A 19,944-nucleotide genomic window follows, 5' to 3' on the forward strand; every position below is an offset into this window, starting at 1 on the left:
TACACATACATATATATGTATATACATACATATATATACATACATCTACAGTATATACATACATATATACATACATCTACAGTATATACATACATATATTCGTATATACATACATATATACGTATGTACATCATATATACGTATATACATACATTTACACACATATATACATACATATACATACACACATATATAAATACATATATATACTGTATATATATATATATATATATATATATATATATATATATATATATATATACATAAATACACATACATATATATATACATACATATATACATAAATACATACACACATACATACATATGTATACATATGTGTTTATATAAATATACATATATATACACATATAAAAATACATATAAATATACCTAAATACATATACATACTTACGTACATACATATATACATATGTATATACATATATATATACATATATGTGTTTGTATAAATATATATATACTTATATACATCTATATACACATCATAATAATAATAATGGATTAGATTTATATCGCGCTTTTCTATTGTTAGATACTCAAAGCGCTCACAGAGAAGTTGGAACCCATCATTCATTTACACCTGGTGGTGGTAAGCTACGTCTGTAGCCACAGCTGCCCTGAGGTAGACTGACGGAAGCGTGGCTGCAAGTTTGCGCCTACGGCCCCTCCGACCACCACCAATCATTCATTCATCATTCATTCACCAGTGTGAGCGGCACCGGGGGCAAGGGTGAAGTGTCCTGCCCAAGGACACAACGGCAGCGATTTGGATGTCAATAGGTGGGAAGCAAACCTGCAACCCTCAGGTTTCTGGCACGGCCGCTCTACCCACTACGCCAGTGGTCCCCAACCACCGGGCCAAATTTTTTTATTAATTTTTATTTGAAAAAAAATAAATAAATAAAAAATGTTTTTTTATTTATTTTTTTATTTTATTTAATCAACATAAAAAAACACAATATACACTTACAATTAGTGCACCAACCACAAAAACCTCCCTTTTTCATGACCAAAACGTCCCTTTTTCAAGACAAAGAAAAAAAAAAAAAAAAAAAAGGACATCCCCCCCACCCGGGCCGCGGGACAAATTATTAAGCGTTGACCGGTCCGCGGATACAAAAAGGTTGGGGACCACTGCACTACGCCATGCCGCCCCAAACAAATATATATATGAACATACATACATATACATATATACACATACATACATACATATATATACATAAATGTATATATACGTATATACATGTATGTATATATACGTATATACATATATACGTGCATATACATACATGTATATATGTAAATACATATATACATACATGTATGTATACATATATACTAGGAGTGTGGGAAAAAATAAATTCGAATAGGATTCGCGATTCTCACGTTGTGCGATTCAGAATCGATTCTAATTAAAAAAAAAAAAATTTTAATTACATTTTTTATTTTTATCAATCCAACAAACCAAAACACAGCAATACCATAACAATGCAATCCAAGTCCAAAATCAAACCTGACCCAGCCACACTCAGAACTGCAATAAACAGAGCAATTGAGAGGAGACACAAACACGACACAGAACAAACCAAAAGTAGTGAAACAAAAATGAATATTATCAAAAACAGTATCAATAGTAGTTATAATTTCAGCATAGCAGTGACTAAAAATCCCTCATTTAGTACATTATCATTAAACATTTATAAAAATTAAAATAAAACAATAGTGTCACAGTGGCTTGCATTGCATCTCATAAGCTTGACAACACACTGTGTCCAATGTTTTCACAAAGATAAAATTACTCATATTTTTGGTTTATTTAATAGTTAAAACAAATGTACATTATTGCAATCAGTTGATAAAACATTGTCCTTTACAATTAAAAAAAACTACTACTCTGCTAGCATGTCAGCAGACTGGGGTAGATCCTGCGGAAATCCTATGTATTGGATGAATACAGAATCGTTTTGAATCGGAAAAATTGCGCTTTTGAATCGAGAATCACGTTGAAACGAAAATAAATAAATAATCGATATAAAATCGAATACCAACCCCAATAATTGATATTGAATCGAATCGTGGGACACTCAAAGATTTCCAGCCCTAGTATGTACATACATGTATATATATATGTATATACATGTATGTATATATACGTATATACATGTATGTATACATACATATACTGTATACATACTTGTATACATACATACATACATACATGCTTGTATATATACATATACATCCATACATACATATATATATATATATATATATATATATATACATACATATATATGTATATACATACATATATACACACACACATATATATATACACACACATATATACATACATATATATGTATATACATATATATACACACACACATACATATACACACACATATATACACACACACACACATATATACATACATATATATATATATATACATATATATATATATATATATACATATATATATATATATATATGTACACACACACACACACACACACACACACACACACACACACACACACACGTGTGTATACATATATATAAACACAGACACATATATATATATATATATACACTTATATACACACATATATATATATACAATTGGGAAATTGTGTTAAATGCAAATATAAACGAAATACAATGATTTGCAAATCATTTTCAATCCATATCCAGTTGAATATGCTACAAAGACAAGATATTTGTTGCTCAAACTGAAAACATTTTTTTTTGCAAATAATCATTAACTTTAGAATTTGATGCCAGCAACATGTGATAAATATGACAATAACAATAAATACTGATAAAGTTTAAGGAATGCTTATCAAACACTTATTTGGAACATCGCATATGTGTGCAGGCTAATTGGAAACAGGTGGGTGCCATGATTGGGTATAAAAAACAGCTTCCCAAAAAATGCTCAGTCTTTCATAAGAAAGGATGGGTCGAGGTATACCCCTTTGTCCACAACTGCGTGAGCAAATAGTCAAACAGTATAAGAACAACGTTTCTAAAAAAGCAATTGCAAGAAATTTAGGGACTTCAACATCTACGGTCCACAATATCATCAAAAGGTTTAGAGAATCTGGAGAAATCACTCCACGTAAGCGGCATGGCCGGAAACCAACATTGAGTGACGGTGACCTTCGATCCCTCTGACGGCACTGTATAAAAAAACTGACATCAATCTCTAAAGGATATCACCACATGGGCTCAGGAACACTTCAGAAAACCAATATCACTAAATACAGTTCGTCGCTACATCTGTAAGTGCAAGTTAAAGCTATACTATGCAAAGCGAAAGCCATTTATCGACACCATCCAAAAACGCAGCCGGCTTCTCTGGGCCCGAGATCATCTAAGATGAACTGATGCAAAATGGAAAAGTGGTCTGTGGTCTGACGAGTCCACATTCCAATCTGTTTTTGGAAATATTCGACATCGTGTCATCAGGACCAAAGGGGAAGCAAACCATCCAGCCAGTTATCGACGCAAAGTTCAAAAGCCAGCATCTGTGAAGGTATGGGGGTGCATTAGTGCCCAAGGCCTGGGTAACTTGCACATCATTGAAGGCACCATTAATGCTGAAAGGTACATACAGGTTTTGGAACAACATATGCTGCCAGCTATGCGCAGTCTCTTTCATGGATGCCCCTGCTTATTTCAGCAAGACAATCCCAAGCCAAATTCAACATGTGTTACAACAGCGTGGCTTTGTAAAAAAAGAGTGCGGGTACTTTCCTGGCCCGCCTGCTGTCCAGACCTGTCTCCCATCGAAAATACGTGGCACATTATGAATTGTAAAATACGACAAGGGAGACCCCGTACTGTTGAACGAGTGAAGCTTTACATAAAACAAAAATGGGAAAGAATTGCACTTTCAAAGCTTCAACAATTAGTTTCCTCAGTTCCCAAACGTTTATTGATTGTTGTTAAAAGAAAAGGTGATGTAATACAGTGGTGAACATGCCCTTTCCCAACTACTTTGGCATGTGTTGCAGCCATGAAATTCTAAGTTAATTATTATTTGCCAAAAAAAAAGAAAATTTATGAGTTTGAACATAAAAAATCTTGTCTTTGTAGTACATTCAATTGAATATGGGTTGAAAAGGATTTGCAAATCATTGTATTCCATTTATATTTACATCCAACACAATTTTCCCAACTCATATGGAAACAGGGTTTGTTTGGTCGCTACAACTGTAAGTGCAAGTTAAACTCTACTATGCAAAGCGAAAGCTAGGAACGCCGCCGGCTTCGCTGGGCCCGAGCTCATCTAAGATGGACTGATGCAAAGTGGAAAAGTGTTCTGTGGTCTGACAAGTCCACATTTCAAATTTTATTTGGAAACTGTGGACCTGGTGTCCTCTGAAACAAAGAAGAAAATAACCATTCGGATTGTTATAGGTGCAAAGTGCAAAAGCCAGCATCTGTGATGGTATGTGGGTGTATTAGTGCCCAAGGCATGGGTAACTTACACATCTGTGAAGGCACCATTAATGCTGAATGGTCCATACAGGTTTTGGAGCAACATATGTTGACATCCAAGCAACGTTATCATGGGCGCCCCTGCTTATTTCAGCAAAACAATGCCAAGCCAGGTGCACATGTTCTAGCCATGAAATTCTAAGTTCATTATTACGTGCAAAAAAAGAAAAAAAGTTATTGAGTTTGAACATCGAATATTTTGTCTTTGTAGTGCATTCAAATGAATATGGGTTGAAAAGGATTTGCAAATCATTGTATTCCGTTTATATTTAGTTCTAACACAATTTCCCAACTCATATACATATATATACATACATACATATTTATACATACATATACACAGACACATTTATATATATATATATATATATATATATATATATATATATATATATATATATATATATATATATATATATATATATATATATATATATATATATATATATGTATACACTTCTCTCTGAGCTGCCACCTTACCGTGGTAGAGGAGTTTGCGTGTCACAATGATCCTAGGAGCTATATTGTCTGGGGGCTTTAATCCCCCTGGTAGGGTCTCCCAAGGCAAACTGGTCCTAGGTGAGGGACCAGACAAAGAGCAGCTCGAAGACCTCCATGAAAAGTAAAAACAAAGGACCCAGATTTCCCTCGCCCGGACGCGGGTCACCGGGGCCCCCCTCTGGAGCCAGGCCCGGATGTGGGGCACGATGGCGAGCGCCTGGTGGCCGGGCCTGTACCCATGGGGCCCGGCTGGGCATAGCCCGAAGAGGCAACGTGGGTCCCCCCTCCAATGGGCTCACCACCCATAGCAGGGGCCATAGAGGTCGGGTGCAATGTGAGCTGGGCGGAAGCCGAAGGCAGGGCTCTTGGCGGTCCGATCCTCGGCTACATAAGCATGCTCTTGGGACGTGGAAGGTCACCTCACTGGGGGGGTAGGAGCCTGAGCTAGTGCGCGAAGTAGAGAAATTCCGGCTGGATGTAGTCGGACTCACTTCGACGCACAGCAAGGGCTCTGGAACCACTTCTCTTGAAAGGGGATGGACTCTCTTTCACTCTGGCGTGGCCGGCAGTGAGAGGCGACTGGCTGGGGTGGCATTTCTCGTTGCCCCCCGGCTCAAAGCCTGCACGGCGGAGTTCAACCCAGTGGACGAAAGGGTAGCCTCCCTCCGCCTTCGGGTGGAGGGAGGGTCCTGACTGTTGTTTGTGCTTACGCACCAAGCAACAGTTCAGAGTACCCACCCGTTTTGGGTACACTCGAGGGAGTACTGGAGAGTGCCTCATCGGGTGATTCCCTTGTTCTGCTGGGGGACTTCAACACTCATGTTGGTAATGACAGTGAAACCTGGAGAGGCGTGATTGGGAAGAATGGCCGCCCTGATCCGAACCCGAGTGGTGTTTTGTTATTGGACTTTTGTGATCGTCACAGTTTGTCCATAACAAACACCATGTTCAAACATAAGGGTGTCCATATGTGCACTTGGCACCAGGACACCCTAGGCCGCAGTTCTATGATCGACTTTGTAGTTGTGTCATCGGATTTGCGGCCTCATGTTTTGGACACTCGGGTGAATAGAAGGGTGGAGCTTTCTACCGATCACCACCTGGTGGTGAGTTGGCTGCGATGGTGGGGGAGGATGCCGGACAGACCTGGCAGGCCCAAAGGCATTGTGAGGGTCTGCTGGGAACGTCTGGCAGAGTCTCCTGTCAGAGAGAGTTTCAATTCCCACCTCCGGAGGAACTTTGAACATGTCACGAGGGAGGTGCTAGACATTGTTCCGCACCTCTATTGTCGAGGCGGCTGATCGGAGCAGTGGCCGCAAGGTAGTTGGTGCTTGTCGTGGCGGTAATCCTAGAACCCGCTGGTGGACACCAGCGGTGAGGGATGCTGTCAAGCTGAAAAAGGAGTCCTATCGGGTTCTTTTTGCTCATAGGACTCCAGAGGCAGTGGACAGGTACCGACAGGCCAAGCGGTGTGCAGCTTCAGCGGTCGCAGAGGCAAAAACTCAGACATGGGAAGAGTTTGGGGAAGCCATGGAAAATGACTTCCGGAGGACTTCGAAGCGATTCTGGACCACCATCACCGCCTCAGGAAGGGGAAGTAGTGCACTGTCAACACTGTGTATGGTGCGGATTGTGTTCTGATGACCTCAACTGTGGATGTTGTGGATAGGTGGAAGGAATACTTCGAAGACTTCCTCAATCCCACCAACACGTCTTCCTATGAGGAAGCAGTGCCTGGGGAATCTGTGGTAGACTCTCCTATTTCTGGGGCTGAGGTTGCTGAGGTAGTTAAATAGCTCCTCGGTGGCAAGGCCCCAGGGGTGGATGAGATCCGCCCGAAGTTCCTTAAGGCTCTGGATGCTGTGGGGCTGTCTTGTTTGACAAGACTCTGTAGCGTCGCGTGGACATCGGGGGCGGTACCTCTGGATTGGCAGACCGGGGTGGTTGTCCATCTTTTTAAGAAGGGGGACCGGAGGGTGTGTTCCAACTACCGTGGGATCACACTCCTCAGCCTTCCCGGTAAGGTTTATTCAGGTGTACTGGAGAGGAGGCTACGCCGGATAGTCCAACCTCGGATTCAGGAGGAACAGTGTGGTTTTCGTCCTGGTCGTGGAACTGTGGACCAGCTCTATACTCTCAGCAGGGTTCTTGAGGGTGCATGGGAGTTTGCCCAACCAGTCTACATGTGCTTTGTGGACTTGGAGAAGGCATTCGACCGTGGCCCTCGGGAAGTCCTGTGGGGAGTGCTCAGAGAGTATGGGGTATTGGACTGTCTCATTGTGGCACTCCACTCCCTGTACGATCAGTGTCAGAGCTTGGTCCGCATTGCCGGCAGTAAGTCAGACACGTTTCCAGTGAGGGTTGGACTCCGCCAAGGCTGCCGTTTGTCTTTGATTCTGTTCATAACTTTTATGGACAGAATTTCTAGGCGCAGTCAAGGCGTTGAGGGGTTCCGGTTTGGTGGCCGCGAGATTAGGTCCCTGCTTTTTGCAGATGATGTTGTCCTGATGGCTTCATCTGGCCGTGATCTTCAGCTCTCACTGGATTGGTTAGCAGGCGAGTGTGAAGCGGCTGGAATGAGAATCAGCACCTCCAAATCCAAGTCCATGGTTCTCTCCCGGAAAAGGATGGAGTGCCATCTCCTGGTTGGGGAGGAGACCCAACCCCAAGTGGAGGCGTTCAAGTACCTAGGAGTCTTGTTCACGAGTGGGGGAAGAGTGAGAGTGAGATCGACAGGCGGATCAGTGCGGCGTCTTCAGTAATGCGGACGTTGTACCGATCCGTTGTGGTGAAGAAGGAGCTGAGCCGGAAGGCAAATCTCTCAATTTACCGGTTGTTTTACGTTCCCATCCTCACCTATGGTCATGAGGTTTGGGTTATGACCGAAAGGATAAGATCACGGGTACAAGCGGCCAAAATGAGTTTCCTCCGCAGTGTGGCGGGGCTCTCCCTTAGAGATAGGGTGAGAAGCTCTGTCATCCGGGAGGAACTCAAAGTAAAGCCACTGCTCCTCCACATCGAGAGGAGCCAGATGAGGTAGTTCGAGCATCTGGTCAGGATGCCACCCGAACGCCTCCCGAGGGAGGTGTTTAGGGCACGTCCAACCGGTAGGAGGCCACGGGGAAGACCCAGGACACGTTAGGAAGACTATGTCTCCCGGCTGGCCTGGGAACGCCTCGGGATCCCCCGGGAAGAGCTAGACGAAGTGGCTGGGGAGAGGGAAGTCGGGCTTCCCTGCTGAGGCTGCTGCCCCCGCGACCTGACCTCGGATAAGCGGAAGAAGATGGATGGATGGATGGCATTTTTATACATACATACATATACACTATACACATATATATATACACATACTGTATATGTATATATATACATTTTTATACACACATATATATATGCATATATACTGTATATATATACACTTATACAGTATATATATATACAAACATATATATATATATATATATATATATATATATATATATATATATACACACACACATATACACACATACACATACATACATACATATATATATATAGATATATATATATATATATATATATACATATATATATATAGATATATATATATATATATATATATATATATATATATATATATATATATATATATACACACACACACACACACTAGGGCTGTACCGGTACTACCAAAGTACCACGACACTAATTGATTGAAATCTGTGTACTTTACTGCGTTTGGAAAGTACTTTTTTTATTAAATCATGCCTGTCCATGTGTGTTAACTTTTCTCACCACATGTTGATTTCAGAGGGATTACTTTCTCTACATAGCCTTCAAATTGTTTCGTTTACAAGAGCAAAGGTCAAAACTGTTAGTGTTGAGACATACTAAACACACCTCAGAGGTGGCGTATTTAGGTCAGAATACAGGGAGACTACTGAAACCTTTGTACCAGCAGCCATTTAAGATGATTATCGAAAATCACTATAACAATATCAGTGGCTACTACTTAGCTCAGGGGTCTCAAACTCAATTTACCTGGGGGCCACTGGATGCAGAAACTGGGTGAGGCTGGGCCGCAAGAAAAGATTTCTTAAAAAAATCAAACATGCTCTTTTTAATGAATTCAGCTTCTATGAATGGCTTTCCCGCCCTGGCAACATACTTGCCAACCATCAAGATTTTTCCGGGAGACTCCTGAGTTTCAGTGCACCTCCCGACAATCTACCGTTGCAACCATTCTCCCGAATTTGTCCCAATTTTCACCCGGCCGACATTATTAAGGGCTGCCGTGACTGCACTGCCTTTAACGTCCTCTATAACAGTGGTTCTCAACCTTTTTCCACTGTGAACTGTGAAATTTTTTTTAAATCAAGTACCCCCTAGTCAGAGCAAGCCTTTGTGGTTGAAAAAATGAGCTAAAGAATTAAAATACAGTACTATGTCATCAGTTTCTGATTTATTAAATTGTATAACAGTGCAAAATATTGTTAATTTGTAGTGGTCTTTCTTGATTCAATTATAAATTAAGGTTTCTACACATAAAAGTAATTATCGACTTAAAGTGCCCTCTTTGGGGATTGTAATAGAGATCCATCTGGATTCATCAACTTAATTCTAAACATTTCTTCACAAAAAAATAAATCTTTAACATCAATATCTATGGAACATGTCCATAAAAAGTCTAGCTGTCAACACTGAATGTTGGATTGTTCTATTATTTTTTCACAGTTTATGAACTTACATTCATATTTCATTGAGGTATTATTCAATAAACATATTTATAAAGGATTTATGAATTGCTGCTATTTTTTAGATTTTTTTAAATAAATCTCACTTGTTAATTTGGCATATCTTCTCGTACCTCCAAGGGTTCGCACACCCCCTGTAAGAGGACTACTGCTCCACTACATGTCATTGCGCACGCTCCTACATCACACAACCAATCTACCGGCTCCATAACATGTTGTATGAGACTTGTGCAGAACAACGTACGTGGCTACAAGACGTACTTGGTCAACAGCCATACAGGTGACACTGAGGGTGGCCGTATAAACAACTTTAAAACTGTTACAAATATGCGCCACACTTTGAACCAACACCAAACAAGAATGACAAACACATTTTAGGAGATTTTCTGTACCTTAACACAACTTAAACACAAGAGAAGAAATACCCAGAACACCTTGCAGCACTAAGTCTCCCGGGCTACAATATACAACACCTCAACCGACGCAAGTAGGGAGGGTGAGGGTTGGGGGGTCGGGGGGTAGGGGGTGTATATTGTAGCCCGGAAGAGTCAGGGCTGCATGGGATTCTGGGTAATTTTTCTGGTGTGTTTATGTTGTGTTACGATGCGGATGTTCTTCCGAAATGTGTTTGCCATTCTTGTTTGGTGTGGGTTCACAGCCTGGCACATATTTGTAACAGTGTTAAAGTTTTTTCTACAGCCACCCTTAGTGTGACGGGTGTAGCTGTTGATCAAATATATTTTGCATTACCACACGTGCGTCACACATTGCCAGATGCAACATACAATTGGGCTTGCATGCTGTCAGTTCAGGATGTAGAGGGCACTAAAGGCAGTGCCATTATGGCACTCCCTGAATATTGTTGATCAGGTAAATATCAACAGGGGCTTCAATAGAATTGGCACCCTAAAATTCAGGGCTCTCCCGGGGAAAATTGGGGACGTTGGCAAGTATGACGCTGTCAAGCGGCATGTTACATTTGCGGGCCGCGCCAACATTAAATTGTCTTATCGAAGTGCAGGCCGCATAATATCGTCTCGCAGGCCGCAATTGGCCTGCGGGCCGCATGTTTGAGACCCCTGACTTAGCTTATTCGCGCTTGCCAAAAATTACTTGGTCCAAAAATAAAACAAGAACAATTGGACCTAACCTGGTGAAACATATCCATGTCGATTTCAGCCTTCGCCTTCCAGGATTTTTCATCTGAAAGAGAAAATTGTGTTGATATGTGACAGAAATCATGTTTTAAAAACAGGTATTTCATACCAGAGATATTTTCTTGAAATATGACTTCGGCGTCTTTGAGAAAATTTTTGCCAATGATGAAGAGCTCCTCCCCGCCCCTGACTGAACAGCTATGCAGTGACTTCTTCAGAATCTCAGGTACGCCTGCTGGCTGGGCTGTTAAAAGAGCAGGTATGTACAATACTGATTAAAATCAATGTTGGAGACTGAAATTCGCCCTGTGACTGAATTATGTTTGTTTCTCCTAACTGCCACTAACTTGACTCTTTGCTGAGGTGCCCTTGAGTAGGCATGTGATTCTCTAAATTGCAAATGTAATTTAGAGAATCACATGTAAATATAAAAAAACAATTGTAAATGTACAGTTTTTTTTAATATGTATTAATTATTTATTATTTTGATGTGTCTTTTACTAAGTATGGTCACGCATGATGCATTTATCACAAAAAACTCCACAAAAACATATCAGGCCTTGTGCCTTGGATTATACCATTTTAGTGTAAGCCAGTTAAGTAGGAATACTTGAGATTTTATGTTGACATACAGAATAGCTGGAACAATAGCTCCTTCTCAGGGATGTTTAAACGTGTTAGAAAACCAAACTCCAAAGCATTTCAAGTACTGTTTTTATGACGGATGTGCACTACACAAAACACAAGGGGTACTTCTATACATGCACATATGCATCTGAAAAAAAATACAAAAGCATTGCATGCTGTCAAAGTATAAACAAAAGGCAGCCTCATACTTCTATTGTTTTGTCCTTTCCGTGTATTGCTCTCATGTCAGTTCTGTTAATGCTCACAGATACATTCTTATGGCTTACAGCCTTTTTCCTGTTTATAAATCTCACCACACCCTAATGCTTTTTGCATTATCTCAATTCAAATGAGTGTAATATAGACCTTCAATTTTTTTAATATCCACATTATATTTTGCTCCATCCATAAAGACAGAAAGCAAAAAATTTCACTTACTGCAAATGATTGACGACGATGGTGTTTGAAGTGTGAGCACTGAGCCATCTTGACGTGGGATGTTGACCCGAAACACTAGCCTTGCACGTGTACTTTTCTTTTTTGACCCAGCCACCCCAATGCGAGCCTCCACATCAGCATTTCTGAGCTTCAATATTCCAACACAATCCACACTGCACAAAAAATATACAAATACACAGGTTTCATCAACACAAAAGTGGGGAGTAACTAAATGGCTGTTAATGTTTTCACCTTAACATTAAACAATCCATTTTTACAATTAAAATTGTGATTCAACCAATTCAACTAAGCAACCAAAAGTATAAAGGTTAAAATCAGGTTGTATCTACTACTTAAAAGAAAAAATGGGTAATGCAGTTTAGGTCAAATGCAAATGAGTGCATGTGCTGTATTTAATTTTCAGTCAGTTCAGTGAGTTCAAACATTTTAGGACTTATTAGGATGTGCCCAAGCAAAAACAAGTCTCTGTTTGTTTGTCGTTTAACATTACAACACTTTGTAGTCATACTTGCACTAATCCTAAAAAACCCTAATTTTGCTCATCCAAGCAACAAAGTACATACGCTAAGGTCATGTTGGTGCTGGGAGCCAAAGGGACTTCAATGACAGTCGTTCCCCCAATGTCCACCTCCTTGCAGGCAGTAGTGTTGCGGCCAGTTACCCGGCAAGCTTGGTAAAATCCATGAGGCTTGACACGTCCAGAATCATTTCCGACGAACACTTGCAAAACCACATGCTCATTCACACCCTCCAGCTGTAAAACAAAAAAATAAAAATAAATGACGTCTACAGAGATGTCAAGATAGCTGTCCAATTAGTGCTAATTATTTTAATGAGGAAATCATTTTGTGAGACACTTTTTTAAGTCATTAACATTTTCTAATCTATTGAATTCTCCATGCACTTTGTCAAGATACAGTAAATATTACGTAAAAAATGTTGCTCACTTCTAATGTCTTAATTTGACATTTTACCTCAGACCATTGAGACTTCTGCAATAACTGTTATATTTTCATTGAGTAAAGAAATATGTGTGAAATGAAACAACCCTCAAGAGATTATTTTGTGGTCCAAACTTTATGTTGTCCGAAATCACTTGTGCTTCTTTTGAACAGCATTGTGAATACTCTGTCTTGGCAAAATAAAGTACCATTTTGCAGGTATATTAGCTGCACAAACATTCCTTAACCTCTGAATGTAGTTTCTTAACCAAGCTGTCTGGTGATAGAGGAAAGAACTCCTCACACCTTTATTGTGGGGAAGCTCTGCTGCGATCGGTCCTTCACAGATCCTCTACTGCCTTCAGTCAGATAGCGAGCCCTGTGTTGAGACTCGGGCTGAATAAGGATTTTCAGCTCCTTCCCTTCACTCTTGGAGGGGTATTGCACTGATAGAACTCCTTTCTGTTGAGGCGTCTGAGGAACTTCCTGTGAACTGAAGAGCAGACAGAAAAAGATTGAAAAAGCCACTTTCTGTTGCATTTGATTTAATCTTTAATAACACATTGTGATGTATGCTGCTTGAAGTCATATTTACTAGGATTGGCACAAACTTTTGAAATGGCGAATTATTGTGATATTTCCCAATCCAATGAATTATCAATGCGCTCTCGAAACGCATCCATCCATTTTCTATACATTACCCTAATTAGGGTCTATCCCAGCTGATTTCGGGTAAGAGGCTTAGGTACAAAGAGTGGTTCACCGCACAACATTGTTTTTCATTACTGTTATCATTATATAGCCACTAGGCAACTCTTTTATTGTTCCTCATTAGTAAGACGGGTAGGCGTTTTACATGTTATGCAGCGGCTGCTTACTGTGTGAGTCCCTGAAAACTGGGCTGAAGTCACAGAAAAAAAACTACCAATGGCACTAATACGGCGGACTTGAGCAGTAAATTTAAATTAAAAATTAACCAGCATTGTTCAAAATCAAAAGTGTTGACTCACTTTAGCTTTAATAGTTAGAATTGGACAAAGCTGGAATAATGTTGCAGAATGTAGGAGGTATCTCACCAAAATACAATACACAGGCGGCACAACAAATATGTACAACCACCTCTTAAATTCTGAAGCAAAATATAATTTCTGACTTTTGTTTGTGTTTCACCTCTATAAACTGACAGATAAACTGCAGCGTAGGTTATTAACACAATATATGGATAAATGCAGTATCGGCAATGTGATCCGAAGGCATTTATCACATATTGTATCGTGAGGTATCCTGAGACTCCCAGCCCTAATAATTACGATTAATTAATTACACAAACTAAATAAGCAGGGAAAAAAAACCTATTTATGCTCTAAGTTATGTCGAGGAACCAGTTTGATCAAAAACAGATTATTGTATTACCCTAATGCAATGTTATTTTTCCCATTCTGCCTCTCCTGTTAGAATATAAAAACATTGAACTGCTCATATCTTTGTAAGGGGTTATACTTACAAAATCAGCTAAATATTAACTGTATATGTGTGTGTGCACTATTTTGTGGGGAATTCACAGTGGATCTATGTAAACATACGAAACCTCTAAAAGGGGTAGAATATCAGGGGTAGAATATCAAAAATATAACCGTATTTAATATGCATACGTTATAGAGAAGTAGTTTTAAAAGACTGACTTGCTGGACAGGGAAATACCTAATATATTTACAGAATTTTTTGGAAAGCTGACCAGAGTTTTGTTTTAAATCTGACAATGCAGAAAACATAATGTTGCGGCCTTCTACTGATGATTGTGGTATCCCAGCTTACTCTAACCCTGGCCAACGCACCCATTATCTGCACTTTACCCAAGAGTTGTAGTTTGGACACCCCTGCATTATGTGCTCATATTAACCAACAGTTGATGACATAGCTGTGTATGGGCATTTTTTGCAGTTATATACTGTATACTATATAAATAAATACACGGTATATATTACCTTCCTTTTTGTCCAGATTTGTTGTCAGTGCCGAGCTGGGATAGGACAAAATGTGGGCCTTTGGCGCTGTCTGCATCAAAAACATCCATGCTGGCTTCGCTGGCAGGCCTTGACTTGGGCCCTGGCCTTTGTCTTGGGGTACGTTTGCGTGACTTTCGTGGTACCTCTGTGTTGTCATTGTAGGAGGTCGTGCTCATGATACTGAAGTTGGAGAGAGAGTCATCCATCCATATGCTGTTGCTGTGCTCAGAGTCCAACATTGATTCTGCCTGACAGGACATTCGACTATCACTAAGCAGATCTTGTGGAGGCGGAGAGATGTTTAGTTCGGTGCGACGCTTTGGTGGCATCATGTGCTGATGTGGCTGGTCCTCCTGGGAGGCCACTCCTCTCTCTCCTCCAACCTCACTCGTAGCCGGGCAATGGCCAACACTGTTGCTGTTACAACTCCTGGCTTCGGCCCCAAGAACCTCTGGTATCGCCCTGCATCGCTTGTTGTCTTCTGTATCAGCATTGCCGCTGTGAACTGGGTTCAGCTCAGTGGCTGAAGAACTACAAAGCTTGGTAGAGCTAGAAGAGGTGGAAAAAGCACTGCAGGGGCCATCCATGGTCATAGAGGAGGACATGCCATCTACAGTGCAAATAATTCAAATGTCAATATCATCGTAAATAGTCAATTTCTGATGCTAGATATATTAATATTTTCTTGTCCTATACTTTGCTTGGTACAACTAACAAGTCACTGAAATGTCTCCCATTTTCAGTGGCTCCTGTACTCTATGCATTGCTAATGTTTCTGCCAACTCGATCACCGCATCAATTATAAAAATGGCTAGTGTTTAGAGGGATTTTAAATAATGCGATGTTTTAAATATCTCAGTCTCCACTCTACAGTGCCATGGACAATTATAAAGCGTGTCTATTTTTAAAACTCCATCCATCCATCCATTTTCTAACGCTTGTTCCTCTCGGGTTTGCAGTGGGTGCCGGAGTCCGTCCCAGCTGCACTCGGGTACACCTTGCACAAGTTGCCACCTCATTGCAGGGCCAACACAGATTGACAGACAACCATTCACACTCACAAACTAGGGCCAATTTAGTGTTGTCAATCAACCTTATCCCCAGGTGCATGTCTTCAAACTCATAATATTTTTTTCTCTCTGTTCATTTTGAAATCTTGTTATTGTTTGATTCTGAGTGATTTGGTTTATGACATTTAAGACAAAAATAGTTAACGGAGCATAAAGATTTATTATGAAGAATATTCATTTATAGAGACGACCTACAAAGACAATTCCCAACTCAATTCCAAGTTTACTAACAATTCTACCGAAATGTATGACAAAGAATACATTTGCCAAACCACTCTGACTGAGAATGATACCATGATATAACTCCCCCTTCCCCTCGAACTCCTACTTCCTCTACAGCAGGGGTGCCCATTAGGTCGATTGTGCTCTACCTGTCGATCACGGAGGGTGGGTCAGTCGATCGCCAGCCAGGCATTAAAAAAATTTAATAAAAAGTTAGCAATCTTCAATCTTCGCTATGACCTAACTTTCATCACTTAACTGACATTGACGGGACCCAAGAATCTTGTGAGATGATTCTGGATACTGCAAGCTAAGTATTAAGAAAAAAAGACCGATTGTGCAAGTTCTCCCACTTAAAACGATGACAGAGGTCTGTAATTTTCCTCATAGGTACAATTCAACTGTGAGAGACAGAATGTGAAAAAAAATCCAGGAATTCACATTGTAGGAATTTTAAAGAATTTATTTGTAAATTATAGAGGAAAATAAGTATTTGGTCAACCATTTAAAGCTCTCATTGATGGAAGGAGGTTTTGGCTCAAAATCTCAAGATTCATGGCCACATTCATTCTGTCCTTAACACGGATCAATCGTCCTGTCCCCTTAGCAGAAAAACAGCCTTAAAGCATGATGTTTCCACCCCCATGCTTTACAGTAGGTATGATGTTTTTGGGATGCAACTCAGTATTATTCTTCCTCCAAACACGACGATATGGTATGATACAGCAGAGGATTGGGAGAATGTCATGTGGTCAGATCAAACCAAAATAGAACTTTTTGGTACGAACTCAACTCGTCGTGTTTGGAGGAAGAAGAATACTGAGTTGCATTCCAAGAACACCACACCTACTGTGAAGCATGGGGGTGGAAACATCATGCTTTGGGGCTGTTTTTCTGCTAAGGGGACAGGACGATTGATCCGTGTTAAGGAAAGAATGAATGGGGCCATGTTTCGTGAGATTTTGAGCCAAAACCTCTTTCCATCAGTGAGAGCTTTGAATGGTTGACCAAATACTTATTTTCCACCATAATTTACAAATACGTAAATTCTTAAAAATTCTTACAATGTGAATTACTGGATTTTTTTTTCACATTCTGTCTCTCACAGTTGAAGTGTACCTATGATGAAAATTACAGACCTCTGTCATCATTGTAAGTGGGAGAACTTGCACAATCGTTGGATGACTAAATACTTTTTGCCCCACTGTATACATACACACAAACAATATATACATAAATGTTTATATATAGTGTATAATAATGTGTATTTATGTGTGTATATTTATATATACATTACTGTATATTCATATATATAATACTGCATCTATATAAATATATATATAATACTGTATATTTATATATATAATACTGCATATATATACATATATATATACATATATATATATATACACATACAAATGAATAGTATATACTGTACATATACATACACACACATAATATATATATATATATATATATACACACATAATATATATATGTATTAGGGGTTGGCAAGTTAATGTGTTAGAGTTAACTCATCAATCTATTATTGCCGACAATTATTTTATCGCGAATTTGCGTATGTTGTTTACATGCTTTTATTTGGTTAACGCCTATTGCTGGCTCCTGTGGAAAAGGAAGGAGAACGCGGAAAAAAACAAAACAAGCATCGAGAAAAAAAGTAACTCAACATAACTTTTACAGTGTCATTTTCATCATAAAGTACATCCAGGCGGCAGATTTGATAGGAGCAAAGTGGTTTGTAGCCACTGCAAAGCTGAATTTTCTTATCACAGGAGTACTTCCAGTCTAAAATATCACCTTAACGCGAAGCACACTGTTGATGCGAGCAAACCATTCAACAAAGCAGAAAGTGGAGCCAGGCTTCAGCAGACTACGTTAAATGCAGCGTGCGGGAGAAGTTTAGATACACGAGAGCAAGAGAAGCTAACAAATGTCATAGCGAAGTGGATGATTACAGACTGTAGTAGGCCCATTAGTGTTGTGGAAGACGCCGGCCCGAGAAACATTGTGCTAATCGCAACAAGTGACAGAACGTATGGGACGCCATCAAGACGCACAATCGCACGAAGAATACACGAGTTGTATGAAAAGGAGAGGACCGTAAAACTGACAACTTTATAACATACAGCTGTAGTTGCTCTCAGTGGGTACTACTGGACATCAATCGGTAAGCATAATTACCAAGGAGATACAGTGCATTATATTGATGAAAAGTGGGTGTTCCATTCACATGCTCTGTCTATCATGAAAACAGAGGAGAGGAGAGGCATTATGCTGAAATATGCGCGGGGCACGTCACTGAAGTTATTCAGTGTTAAAAGTGTGTTTGCTTAGTAAATGTTATGGCACTTTAATTCATAGGGAGGTACATTGTAAATTAATGACCGTCAAGTAAATATTAACAAACTGCACAGCGTTGAGTGAGATTTTCTGAAGGAACTCCATTATATACCATGAATTGATTAACATGGAACAGGACTTAAACAAGTTGAAAAACTTATTTGGGTGTTACCATTTAGTGGTTAATTATACAGAATATGTACTGAACTGTGCAATCTACTAATAAAAGTTTCAATCAATCAATCAATCAATCAATCAATCAATCAATCAATCAAAATTAAAATGGACTTTACATTTTAGTCCCCTGTAAGGGAAATCCCAGGGGTGAAGTGTTTTGTGCTTCACCCTTTCTCCCTGATAAAAGAAAATGTTTCTGCTGTTACCTCAAAAATTGTCTGTTCGGATGTTATGATTGTGGCTCAGGGATTTGTATGAAGATTATATTTATTTTCCATAACAAACAGGATAACTTAAACACCCTGGCAGTAGCAAAAAGCTTCAATGTTTGTTTTTACATTTTTTGAGTTGATTTTCATAAAACATGCTGTACAACTGCTACTGTTTAACAAGTACTGATTTAAATTGTGTTTGCACAACAAATGTTTTGGCGCTTTTGTTCGTATGGGAGAATATCCCTATAAAAGGTGCACTACACACTAATTTTGAATTAATTTTTGGGTTTTGCGTGTACAATGCAGTTAATCGGGATTAATAAGAGAAATAGTGCGATTAATTCGGTTCAAAATGTTTAATCGTTGCCCACTCCTAATATGTATATATATATCCATCCATCCATCCATTTTCTACCGCTTATTCCCTTTTTGGGTTCGCGGGGGGCGCTGGCGCCTATCTCAGCTACAATCGGGCGGAAGGCGGGGTACACCCTGGACAAGTCGCCACCTCATCGCAGGGCCAACACAGATAGACAGACAATATTCACACTCACATTCACACACTAGGGCCAATTTAGTGTTGCCAATCAACCTATCCCCAGGTGCATGTTTTTGGAAGTGGGAGGAAGCCGGAGTACCCGGTGGGAACCCACGCATTCACGGGGAGAACATGCAAACTCCACACAGAAAGATCCCAAGCCTGGATTTGAACCCATGACTGCAGGACTTTCGTATTGTGAGGCAGACGCACTAACCCCTCTGCCACCGTGAAGCCCATATATATATATATATATATATATATATATATATATATACATATTAAAAGTTTCAATATATATATATATATATATATATTTGTGTGTATATATGTATGTATATATTTATGTATCCACTATTTTATATATCCATCCATAATATTTATATATATATAT

At 39.7% G+C, this 19,944-nt stretch overlaps 1 protein-coding gene across 3 annotated transcripts in view; it reads right to left on the reverse strand.

Moving 5' to 3' along the window:
* Positions 1–19,944, reverse strand: part of nfat5b (nuclear factor of activated T cells 5b) — a 99,841-nt gene that overhangs the window by 12,392 nt on the left and 67,505 nt on the right. For all 3 annotated transcript variants that reach the window (XM_061882625.1, XM_061882618.1, XM_061882634.1), the window contains 6 exons: positions 14,944–15,574; positions 13,265–13,451; positions 12,581–12,771; positions 11,997–12,169; positions 11,041–11,175; positions 10,925–10,977 (listed from right to left, as the gene is read on the reverse strand). In XM_061882625.1, coding sequence (XP_061738609.1) covers positions 10,925–10,977; positions 11,041–11,175; positions 11,997–12,169; positions 12,581–12,771; positions 13,265–13,451; positions 14,944–15,574 — 1,370 coding nt within the window. The remainder of the gene's footprint in view (positions 1–10,924; positions 10,978–11,040; positions 11,176–11,996; positions 12,170–12,580; positions 12,772–13,264; positions 13,452–14,943; positions 15,575–19,944) is intronic.

Source organism: Nerophis ophidion, linkage group LG02 (genome assembly GCF_033978795.1).
Source record: "Nerophis ophidion isolate RoL-2023_Sa linkage group LG02, RoL_Noph_v1.0, whole genome shotgun sequence".
Lineage (NCBI taxonomy): Eukaryota > Metazoa > Chordata > Actinopteri > Syngnathiformes > Syngnathidae > Nerophis > Nerophis ophidion.